Here is a 13,390-nt window from a genome sequence, read left to right as displayed (position 1 = left end):
CCCATCCCACCCCCCATACCTCCACCTTCCCCTCCCTCATGCTTCCCCACCCTACCCAACCTTACCTATCCTCCTCCCTCCCCTCCTCCTCCTTCCCTCCTCCCTCTCCCTCCCTCCCTCTCCCTCCCTCTCTCCCTCCCTCCTCCCTCTTCCCTTTCCTCTTTGTACCTCCGCTTTATATAAATATACGCACCAGTAAGAGTATCCATAACACACACACACACTCTCTCTCTCTCTCTCTCTCTTTTCCATTGCAGTTTCTCCCCATCTCTCTTCCTATCCTCCCTCCCATTCCTTTCCTCCTCTTTCTTTCCATTCCCCTTCAACCTCCCATTTTCCCCATACTTTTCCATCCCTTCACCCCTCCTTCACCCTCCCTTCACCCTCCTTCACCTTCTCCCTCCCTTCACCCCTCCCTCCCCACCCTCCCTCCCCCACCCCCCTCCCTCCCCCACCCCCTCCCTCCCCCTCTGTACTGGTGGTCGTAGTGTTATATCCGTTGTTGACTGTTATGGTTGGTGAGCCTTGACCGTTGTTGACTGTTACGGTTGGTGAGCCTTGACCGTTGTTGATTATGGTTGGTGAGTCTTGACCGTTGTTGACTGTTACGGTTGGTGATCTTGACCGTTGTTCGTTATGGTTGGTGAGTCTGACCGCTGTTGACTGTTACGGTTGGTGAGTCTTGACCGTTGTTGACTGTTACGGCTGGTGAGTCTTGACCGTTGTTGACTGTTACGGTTGGTGAGCCTTGACCGTTGTTGACTGTTACGGTTGGTGAGTCTTGACCGTTGTTGACTGTTACGGTTGGTGAGTCTTGACCGTTGTTGACTGTTATGGTTGGTGAGCCTTGACCGTTGTGACTGTTATGGTTGATGAGTCTTGACCGTTGTTGACTGTTACGGTTGGTGAGCCTTGACCGTTGTTGACTGTTATGGTTGGTGAGTCTTGACCGCTGTTGACTGTTATGGTTGGTGAGTCTTGACCGTTGTTGTACTGTATGGTTGGTGAGTCTTGACCGTTGTTGACTGTTATGGTTGGTGAGCCTTGACCGTTGTTGACTGTTACGGTTGGTGAGCCTTGACCGTTGTTGACTGTTATGGTTGGTGAGTCTTGACCGTTGTTGAGTACGGTTGGTGAGTCTTGACCGTTGTTGACTGTTATGTTGGTGAGTCTTGACCGCTGTTGACTGTTTGGTTGGTGAGTCTTGACCGTTGTTGACTGTTATGGTTGGTGAGTCTTGACCGTTGTTGACTGCGGTTGGTGAGCCTTGACCGTTGTTGACTGTTACGGTTGGTGAGTCTTGACCGTTGTTGACTGTTACGGTTGGTGAGTCTTGACCGTTGTTGGACTGTTACGGTTGGTGAGCCTTGACCGTTGCTGATGTTACGGTTGGTGAGTCTTGACCGTTGTTGACTGTTACGGTTGGTGAGTCTTGACCGTTGACTGTTATGGTTGGTGAGCCTGACCGTTGTTGACTGTTATGGTTGATGAGTCTTGACCGTTGTTGACTGTTACGGTTGGTGAGTCTTGACCGTTGTTGACTGTTATGGTTGGTGAGTCTTGACCGTTGTTGACTGTTATGGTTGATGAGTCTTGACCGTTGTTGACTGTTATGGTTGGTGAGTCTTGACCGTTGTTGATTGTTACGGTTGGTGAGTCTTGACCGTTGTTGACTGTTTGGTTGGTGAGTCTTGACCGCAGTTGACTGTTATGGTTGGTGAGTCTTGACCGTTGTTGACTGTTATGCTGGTGAGTATTGACCGTTGTTGACTGTTATGGTTGGTGAGTCTTGACCGTTGTTGACTGTTACGGTTGGTGAGCCTGACCGTTGTTGACTGTTATGGTTGGTGAGTCTTGACCGTTGTTGACTGTTACGGTTGGTGAGTCTTGACCGTTGTTGACTGTTATGGTTGGTGAGTCTTGACCGTTGTTGACTGTTATGGTTGGTGAGCCTTGACCGTTGTTGACTGTTATGGTTGGTGAGTCTTGACCGTTGTTGACTGTTATGGTTGGTGAGTCTTGACCGTTGTTGAGTCTTGACCGTTGTTGACTGTTATGGTTGGTGAGTCTTGACCGTTGTTGACTGTTACGGTTGGTGAGTCTTGACCGTTGTTGACTGTTATGGTTGGTGAGTCTTGACCGTTGTTGACTGTTATGGTTGGTGAGTCTTGACCGTTGTTGATTATGGTTGGTGAGTCTTGACCGTTGTTGACTGTTATGGTTGGTGAGTCTTGACTGTTGTTGACTGTTACGGTTGGTGAGTCTTGACCGTTGTTGACTGTTATGGTTGGTGAGTCTTGACCGTTGTTGACTGTTGCTGGTGAGCCTTGACCGTTGTTGACTGTTATTGGCATTTGTGGGATGCTGACATGGTGTTGGACGGGTGGTGTGGGGCAGGGTGGGGTGGGGCAGGGTTAGACGTGGGGGCGGGTGGGGCGGTCACTGGGCGAGATGGGGTGGGGCAGGGCATATCAGGGGAGGGAGGAAGGGAGGAGGATCCCTAAATGGCAGCCAGCAATGAACACCCGCTAGAGTAATGGGTCCAAAACTACGCCTGTGAGGAAGCAAAATATATATATTAAATACGTCAATACGCCAGGAAATACGTCAATACGCCAGAAATACGTCAATATACCAGGGAACACGCCAATGCACCACACCAAACGGCTAGTAAGCTGATAAGTGGCGAATATGATAAAAACACGCCAAGACGCCACAAAACACGCCAGGACACCACAAAACACGCCAGGACGCCACAAAACACGCCAAGACACCACAAAACACGCCAGGACGCCAAAAACACGCCAAGACGCCACAAAACACGCCATGACACCACAAAACACGCCAGGACGCCACAAAACACGCCAAGACGCCACAAAACACGCCAAGACGCCACAAAACACGCCGACGCCACAAAACACGCCAAGACGCCACAAAACACGCCAGGACGACAAAACAAGCCAGGACGCTACAAAACACGCCAGGACGCCACAAAACACACCAGGACGCCACAAAACACGCCAGGACGCCACAAAACACGCCAGGACGCCACAAAACACGCCAAGACGCCACAAACACGCCAAACGCCACAAAACACACCAGGACGCTACAAAACACGCCAAGACGCCACAAAACACGCCAAGACGCTACAAAACACGCCAAGACGCCACAAAACACGCCAAGACGCCACAAAACACACCAGGACGCCACAAAACACGCCAAGACGCTACGAAACACACCAAGTCGCCAAAACACGCCAGACGCCACAAAACACACCAAGACGCCACAAAACACGCCAAGACGCCACGAAACACGCCAAGACGCCACAAAACACGCCAAGACAATACGAAACACGCCAAGACGTCAAAACACGCCAAGACGCCACGAAACACGCCAAGACGCCACAAAACACGCCAAGACGCCACGAAACACGCCAAGACGCTACAAAACGCCAAGACGCCACAAAACACACCAAGACGCCACAAACACACCAAGACGCCACAAAACACGCCAAGACGCCACAAAACACACCAAGACGCCACAAAACACGCCAAGACGCCACGAAACACGCCAAGACGCCACAAAACACGCCAAGACGCCACGAAACACGCCAAGACGCCACAAAACACGCCAAGACGCCACGAAACACGCCAAGACGCCACAAAACACGCCAAGACGCCACGAAACACGCCAAGACGCTACAAACACGCCAACGCCACAAAACACACCAAGACGCCACAAACACGCCAAGACGCCACGAAACACACCAAGTCGCCACAAAAACACGCCAAGACGCCAAAACACGCCAAGACGCCACGAAACACACCAAGACGCACAAAACACGCCAAGACGCCACAAAACACGCCAAGACGCCACAAAACACGCCAAGACGCCAAAACACGCCAAGACGCTACAAACACGCCATGACACCACAAAACACGCCAGGACGCCAAAACACGCCAAGACGCCACAAAACACGCCAAGACGCTACAAAACACGCCAAGACGCCACAAAACACGCCAAGACGCCACAAAACACGCCAAGACGCCACAAAACACGCCAGGACACCCAACACGCCAGGACGCCACAAAACACGCGACGCCACAAAACACGCCAAGACGCCACAAACACGCCAAGACGCCACAAAACACGCCAAGACGCCACAAAACACGCCAGGACGCCACAAAACAAGCCAGGACGCCACAAACACGCCAGGACGCCACAAACACACCAGGACGCCACAAAACACACCAGGACGCCACAAAACACGCCAGGACGCCATAAAACACGCCAGGACGCCACAAAACACGCCAAGACGCCACAAAAACACGCCAAGACGCCACAAAACACAAGACGCCACAAACACGCCAAGACGCCACAAACACGCCAAGACGCCACAAAACACGCCAAGACGCCACAAAACGCCAGACGCCACAAAACGCCAAGACGCCACAAACACACCAGGACGCCACAAAACACGCCAAGACGCCACGACACAAGACGCACAAACACGCCAAGACGCCACGAAACACACCAAGTCGCCACAAAACACGCCAAGACGCCACAAAACACGCCAAGACGCCACGAAACACACCAAGACGCCACAAAACACGCCAAGACGCCACAAAACACGCCAAGACGCCGTCACCAAGACGCCAAACACGCCAAGACGCCACAAAACACGCCAGGACGCCACAAAAACACGCCAGACGCCGTCACGACGCCAAAACACGCCAAGACGCCACAAACACGCCAAGACGCCACAAAACACGCCAAGACGTCCACCAAGACGCCACAAACACGCCAAGACGCCAAAACACGCCAAGACGCCACAAAACACGCCAAGACACCACAAAACACGCCAGGACGCCACAAAACACGCCAAGACGCCACAAAACACGCCATGACACCACAAACACGCCAGGACGCCACAAAACACGCCAAGACGCCACAAAACACGCCAAGACGCCACAAAACACGCCAAGACGCCAAACACGCCGTACAAAACACGCCAAGACGCCACAAAACACGCCAGGACACCACAAACAGGACGCGCTACAAAACACGCCAAGACGCCACAAAACACGCCAAGACGCCACAAAACACGCCAAGACGCTACAAACACGCCAAGACGCCACAAAACACGCCAGGACGCCACAAAACAAGCCAGGACGCCACAAAACACGCCAGGACGCCACAAAACACACCAAGGACGCCACAAAACACACCAGGACGCCACAAAACACGCCAGACGCCATAAAACACGCCAGGACGCCACAAACACGCCAAGACGCCAAAACACGCCAAGACGCCACAAAACACACCAGGACGCCACAAAACACGCCAAGACGCTACAAAACACGCCAAGACGCTACAAACACGCCAAGACGCCACAAAACACGCCAAGACGCCACAAAACACGCCAAGACGCCACAAAACACACCAGGACGCCACAAAACACGCCAAGACGCCACGAAACACCAAGACGCCACAAACACGCCAAGACGCTACGAAACACACAGCGCCACAAAACACGCCAAGACGCCACAAAACACGCCAAGACGCCACGAAACACACCAAGACGCCACAAAACACGCCAAGACGCCACAAAACACGCCAAGACGCCACAAAACACGCCAAGACGCCACAAAACACGCCAGACGCCAAAAACACGCCAGGACGCCACAAAACACGCCAGGACGCCACAAACACGCCAGACGCCAAAAACACGCCAAGACGCCACAAACACGCCAAGACGCCACAAAACACAAGACGCTACAAAACACGCCAAGACGCCACAAAACACGCCAAGACGCCACAAAACACGCCAAGACGCCACGAAACACACCTAGACGCCACAAACACACCAAGACGCCACAAAACACACCAGGACGCCACAAAACACACCAGGACGCCACAAAACACCCAGGACGCTACAAAACACACCAGGACGCCACAAACACGCCAGGACGCCACAAAACACACCAGGACGCCAAAAACACCAGGACGCCACAAAACACCAAGACGCTACAAAACACGCCAGGACGCCACAAAACACACCAGGACGCCACAAACACACCAGGACGCCACAAAACACACCAAGACGCCACAAACACACCAGGACGCCACAAACACACCAGGACGCCAAAAACACGCCGACGCCACAAAACACGCCAGGACGCCACAAAACACACCAGGACGCCACAAAACACACCAAGACGCCACAAAACACGCCAGGACGCCACAAAACACACCAAGACGCCACAAAACACGCCAGGACGCCACAAAACACGCCAGGACGCCACAAAACACGCCAGGACGCCACAAAACACACCAGGACGCCACAAAACACGCCAGACGCCACAAAACACACCAGGACGCCACAAAACACACCAAGACGCCACAAAACACACCAAGACGCCACAAAACACACCAGGACGCCACAAACACGCCAAGATACAAAACACACCAAGACGCCACAAAACACACCAGGACGCCACAAAACACACCAGGACGCCACAAAACACACCAGGACGCCACAAACACACCAAGACGCCACAAAACACACCAAGACGCCACAAAACACGCCAAGACGCCACAAACACGCCAAGACGCTACAAACACACCAGACGCTACAAACACGCCAGACGCCACAAAACACACCAGGACGCCACAAAACACACCAAGACGCCACAAAACACACCAAGACGCCACAAAACACACCAAGACGCCACAAAACACGCCAAGACGCCACAAAACACACCAGGACGCCATAAAACACGCCAGGACGCTACAAAACACACCAGGACGCCACAAAACACACCAAGACGCCACAAAACACACCAAGACGCCACAAAACACACCAGGACGCCACAAAACACGCCAAGACGCCACAAACACGCCAAGACGCCACAAACACGCCAGGACGCCACAAAACACGCCAAGACGCCACAAAACACGCCAGGACGCCACAAACACACCAGACGCCACAAAACACACCAAGACGCCACAAAACACGCCAAGACGCCACAAAACACGCCAGGACGCCACAAAACACACCAGGACGCTACAAAACACACCAGGACGCCACAAAACACACCAGACAAAACACACCAAGACGCCACAAACACACCAGGACGCCACAAACACACCAGGACGCCACAAAACACACCAGGACGCCACAAAACACGCCAGGACGCCACAAAACACACCAAGACGCCACAAAACACACCAAGACGCCACAAAACACACCAGGACGCCACAAAACACGCCAAGACGCCACAAAACACACCAGGACGCTACAAAACACACCAGGACGCCACAAAACACACCAAGACGCCAAAACACGCCAGACGCCACAAAACACACCAGGACGCCACAAAACACACCAGGACGCCACAAAACACGCCAGACGCCACAAAACACACCAGACGCCACAAACACGCCAAGACGCCACAAAACACACCAGGACGCCACAAAACACACCAGGACGCTACAAAACCACCAAGACGCCACAAAACACCAGGACGCCACAAAACACACCAGGACGCCACAAAACACACCAGGACGCCACAAAACACCAAGACGCCACAAAACACACCAGGACGCCACAAAACACACCAGGACGCCACAAAACACGCCAGGACGCCACAAAACACACCAAGACGCCACAAAACACGCCAGGACGCCACAAAACACACCAGGACGCCACAAAACACACCAGGACGCCACAAAACACGCCAAGACGCCACAAACACACCAGGACGCCACAAACACACCAGGACGCCACAAAACACACCAGGACGCCACAAAACACACCAGGACGCCACAAAACACACCAAGACGCCACAAAACACACCAGGACGCCATCAAAACACGAAGACGCCACAAAACACGCCAAGACGCCACAAAACACACAGGACGCTACAAAACACCACAAGACGCCACAAACACACCAGGACGCCACAAAACACACCAGGACGCCACAAAACACACGGACGCCACAAACACACCAAGACGCCACAAAACACACCAGGACGCCAAAAACACGGCAAGACGCCACAAAACACGCCAAGACGCACAAAACAACCAGGACGCCAAACACCACAAGACGCCACAAACACACCAGGACGCCACAAAACACGCCTAAATACCCCTGTTAATGCGCTATAACGAATGAGAAACCCACCTTTCCTAACTAGCCTTCGACCAAGGGTTAATAATGAATAGATAAACAATGAAACAATTTGAAATATACACCAAAAAAAAATTACATCTATTTCGCCATCAATATTTAGTTTGGGAGGAAAAAAATCTGTTTAATGGATATAAAAATTGTTTGGACGGACGGACGGACAAACATAACATTATATACACCTCTCACACTCCAAGCGGGGTATAAAATAGGTCATAAAGACGTATCTTGCCACAAAAGACTCGGAGGGAGGGAGGGGAAGCAGAGGGAGGAAGAGGAAGGGGGGGTGGGAGTAGAGGGGGAAGAGGAGGGTCCTTTAATAATACATAAGCGCCTCCAAGACAACCCGTAAAAAGACTCGTGACCAAAAACTAAAAGTATTCGGAAACAGGGAAAAAATTGTTCAGGAAACCGCACCAATAAAAGCGACCTCATGCACACACATAACTTAAACAAAACAGTGTGTCGATACCCTGATAAAACACGCCAACATATCCTGATAAAACACGCCAACATATCCTGATAAAACACGCCAACATACCCTGATAAAACACGCCAACATATACTCATAAAACACGCCAACATACTCTGATGAAACACCCCTTCGACACACCCTCAAAACACACCCTCAAACACACCCTCAACACACCCTCAACACACCCCCCAAAACACACCCCCTAATACACCCCCTTAACACACCCCTCAAACACACCCCTCAACACACCCCTAACACACCCCCTTAACACACCCTCAACACACCCCTCAAAACACACCCCTTAACACACCCCTCTTAACACACCCCTTCACACCCCTTCAACACACCCTCAAACACCCCCTTCAACACCCTCAACACACCCTCAAAACACCCCCTTTAGCACCCCCTTCAACACACCCCGCAACACACCCTTCAACACACCCCTCAACACACCCTCAACACACCCCTCAACACGTAGCGTATAATATATAATTATAAATATGTGTTATATTCTCTTGATCCTATATAACCATATATGGTGTGGTACAGTAATTGTAATGTGATTATGGAAGTTGCGTCTGGCGAACCTTATCCAGTCGGTTGTGTGCCTGTAGTGGCGATCCTCTATGTGGGGGACAATGACAGGGTGTTGTGTCTTGAGGATATAGGAGAGGGAGGTGACGCCGCCGCTCCCTCGGTAAATATTGGCTGCCTCAATCCCTCCATTTACGGTCAATATTTTTTTATGGAAGGAAAAGTTGGCGCCTCTTTTCTTGTTAAATTTTTAGGGAGTTGTCGAGGATATTTTTTGATTTAATGTTATAAATGTTTGTATCGTTGGTGAGTTATACAATACATGTTACTGTGGCATTACCTGTTACTTATTGTTCCAAGTTTTTTTTACCACTCGTAACATGAACCGCTGGGAGGTGATTGTGTTCCAGTAGTGGTGGTCACGTAACACGCACCACCACCACCACCACACTGGTCTCAACGATCCATACGGATGCCTCACCACCCCCTGGGCCCAATCCAGGTTCGTCAATAGTCGGTGTTGGTGTACGATGTGCACGAGAGCCGCTAGGGCGTGACGGTATCGAATCTTGGTCGCGTGACCGGGGTTTGGGAGGGGGGCGGGGCTGCCACACGCACGATACATGGAATTCAACGCCGCAACATTACAATTCACGTCATTCTATTTACGACTTGGCTGAAACTGGCAATGGATTAAGGGTAATTTGCGTCATATATTAAGTTATCATTTTGTGATATTCTTTTTTTGTATTGAGTTCTTATAGTGAATGAGTGGATGTTGCGTTTTGTTGTGTTGTGCAGCGTAGTGCAGTGACCGCCCGCCCCTACCACCCCACCCCAAGACCGTCATCCGGTATCACCACCACCACCCATCCTGCCACTTACCTTTGTCACCACCACCCGTCATACACTCCTCACTTCCACCACTACCACCACCAGACCTAGGGGTACTTGTAAGCCCGGACCTACGGCCTAGAAAACAGTGCGTTAATGTTCGAAATAAGGCAAACAGAGTATTGGGTTTTATATCTAGAAGTGTAAGTAACAAGAGTGCAGAGGTCTTATTGCAACTATATCTTGCGCTAGTCAGGCCGCACCTTTCATTATGCGGTTCAGTTCTGGTGCCCTTATTATAGAATGGATATAAATTCACTAGAGTCGGTGCAGCGAAGAATGACAAAATGATTCCGGGACTTAGAAACCTTCCATATCAGGATAGGTTAAAGAAACTAAACTTGCATTCCCTGGAAAGACGAAGAGTGCGGGAGATATGATAGAAGTCTTTAAGTGGGTGAAAGGAATCAATAAAGGGATATAGATAAAGTTCTTAAAATATCCGAGCAGGATAGGACTCGGAGCAACGGATTTAAGTTGGATAAGTTTAGGTTTAGGAGGGAGATAGGAAGGAACTGGTTCACAAATAGGGTGGTAGACGAGTGGAACAAGCTTAGCAACTTGTAGTAAGATAGATAGATTGATGATGAGAGTGGTAGTAACTCTCGACCGAGCTGCCATGCACAGGCCAACCGGCCTATTGCAGACTCCTTATTTTCTTATGTTATCACCACCACCATCACCACCTCGTCCAATTGACCTCTGCACCAGCACACCACAACACACCTGCACTACTTCAGCTCGCCACCACATCAGTAACACCACAGTCCAACCCTCACACCACCGCCCACCCTGTACCACACCACCACACATGACTTAGGACTGGTACTTGACCCTATAGAGAGGAGAATAAATGCAGTATTGGTCACCCTGAAGTCTGTTGGGTTGGATCTCCTTGTGGTTGCTGCTTGATGCTCAACCCAAACACGGGTTACGACCCCAAATGGGGTTGCAAGATGCATCATAAGGGGTCGTATAGAGTGTCATGGGGTCGATGGGGTCACATAGAGCTCCTAGGTTCCCATAAAGCTCATGGGGTCGCTGGAGTCACCTGGGTCTTGCAGCGGCCGACAGGACCCTATATTGTGATCATGGAGTTAACACAGATACTCTCCTTGTGTCAGGTCAGGTCAGGCTTGCCCTGATAGCAAGGTGGCTTCAGAATTTGGTGATTTTGTGTCGTGGTTAAAATATATCCGGTTGGGGACAAGTAAAGGATGTTGAATCATGGTGGGATGGTGTGCTTCTATCTCTCTCTATCCTGTGTTCGTGTGGGGGGGGGGGCACTGGATAAGGGACAGCACTAATTGGGGTCTCACTTGGGAACCTCTGCTACTAAATGTAATGCATAAGATTTATTTTGTATTTATTTTATTCAAAAACCTCAAAGGTAGATTTGGTTGGTGTTTAAACTCCACTCGATGTAAGTTTAGATTTAAAATAAAAATCCAAAAATGATTGAATTTCAAATTGATTTGGTGTTTGCTGGCGAGAGAAGGATGGGGTGAAAGTTTAAGAGTCGGTGGTACAGGGTCGTGTGGTCACCTCTCATAACTATGTCCCAGGTTCAGTTCACAGGTGTGTGTGTTGGGAAGTTGTTACCAAGTGTGACCCCGAACAACCACGGCAGGTTTTCTCCGCGAAGTTTTCCTGTAGTAACATTAAAGTCATTACAGAGCATCACACTGGGCAATATTTCGGGTGACGTGAGGACTCTGAAACTAACGGGAGTCTCAGGGGAAAATCGACGGGATTTATGAGTTCATGTCTGCTTTATCAAATGTTAAATTGCACCAAAAAATTACAAATCTTTACCAAAAATATATAAGTAAAATTTTAAATAATAATTGATGCCAACAAAGTGTTTTACCCTCATGATAAATTTGTAATGGTTATAGTCATTTAATGTTTGTTTACACCAACAACACTACAGTACCTGTCAAGCTGGCCCGTGAACCGCCAGAATATTGTTACCAAGAGAGAGAGAGACTGGAGGTGTGGCTCATCTACCTGTATTATACTTAAAAGCCGAGATCAAACTTTGTTGTGGAATATGGCTGACACCAACGTGACGGGCGGCCATCTTTGGTGTTGTTTTGGATTTAAGCGACGGCGGTAGTGGTTAGGTTAAGTTTGGTTAGCTGTAGATTGGGTTAAGTTAGGTTAGCTTTACACTAGGTTAAGTTAGATTATAGAATAGATTAACTTGAAGTTAGGTTAGCGTTAGGGTGTTTAATCTTCAGGTGAAATAAGCTATGGAGGGGCTAAACTTCAGGTGATCCATTCTGTCTAATGTATAAACACAGCAAAGAAAATTTTCCACTATAACTTGACAAAACAGAAAAGATTTTGATCCCGTGTAATGCAATTCCGTCCCACTAATCCGGACTGAAAGCTGTAAGGGTGGATTACTGTCACCAAACCCCTTTTAATATCACTTAGGTTCAGGGGTTAAATACTGATTGCCTCTGACCCCCCAGTTATTGTAATAGTTTTATATTCAATTGAAGTTATAGATATTGAGAGGTCTTTTGGGTAATTAACGGGAGGGTTTGATAGCGCTTCATGTCTCTCACTCTCTGATGCTCTTTTGTTTTATGTGATGTTTATAATCTTTTTTAATGGACGTTCCAACCCTTTTAGTGCCGGATATGTTTACGGTTTACAGCTGGTATATTTTCTTCAGTTATTTACGTGTTTTTTTTTTTATATACTTGTCAGTGTAAATGTTGGTTTATGTTCATCTGCTGAGGCGTTTGGTTAGGTTAGGTTAGGTCAGGTTAGGTTAGGTGAGGTGAGGTGAGGTTAGGTTAGGTTAGGGGGAGGTGAGGAGAGGTGAGGTTAGGGGTAAGGTAAGGTAAGGTTAGGTCAGGTTAGGTGAGGAGAGGTTAGGTTAGGTCAGGTGAGGTTAGTCAGGTTAGGTTAGGTTAGGTTAGGTTAGGTTAGTGAGGAGAGGTTAGGTGAGGGAGGAGAGGGAGGAGAGTTAGGTGGTGAGGGGTAAGGTCAGGTCAGGTTAGGTTAGGTGAGGTGAGGTGAGGAGAGGAGAGGTTAGGTTAGGTCAGGTTAGGTGAGGTGAGGTTAGGAGGAGTTATTATTGTATTGGTTTGGATAGTCATATAGGTTATTAGAATCTGTGTAATGATCTGGGTGGGTGGTGCTTCTACTCCACACTACCATAGTCTCACTCCACCTTCTTCCCTCCACTCCACCACAGTTACCCTCCACCTCCTCCCTCCACACCACCACAGTTACCCTCCTCCCCTCCACTTCACCACAGGGTCCCTCCACAATGT

The 13,390-nt window shown here is 49.8% G+C and overlaps 1 protein-coding gene across 1 annotated transcript; it reads right to left on the bottom strand.

Moving 5' to 3' along the window:
* Nucleotides 1-634: 634 nt before the first annotated feature.
* Nucleotides 635-2,354, bottom strand: LOC121870479 (GATA zinc finger domain-containing protein 14-like). Its single transcript, XM_042372313.1, has 2 exons — nt 2,025-2,354; nt 635-1,348 (listed from the first exon to the last, which is right to left on the bottom strand). Exons 1-2 carry the CDS (start codon nt 2,352-2,354, stop codon nt 635-637), a joined length of 1,044 nt encoding a protein of 347 aa, XP_042228247.1.
* Between the last annotated feature and the right edge of the window lie 11,036 nt (nt 2,355-13,390).

This window comes from Homarus americanus, unplaced genomic scaffold (assembly GCF_018991925.1).
Source record: "Homarus americanus isolate GMGI-L3 unplaced genomic scaffold, GMGI_Hamer_2.0 scaffold12996, whole genome shotgun sequence".
NCBI classification, from domain to species: Eukaryota; Metazoa; Arthropoda; class Malacostraca; order Decapoda; family Nephropidae; genus Homarus; species Homarus americanus.
The sequence above is the reverse complement of the archived record's forward strand: the minus strand, read 5'-3'. Positions and strand labels throughout refer to the sequence as shown.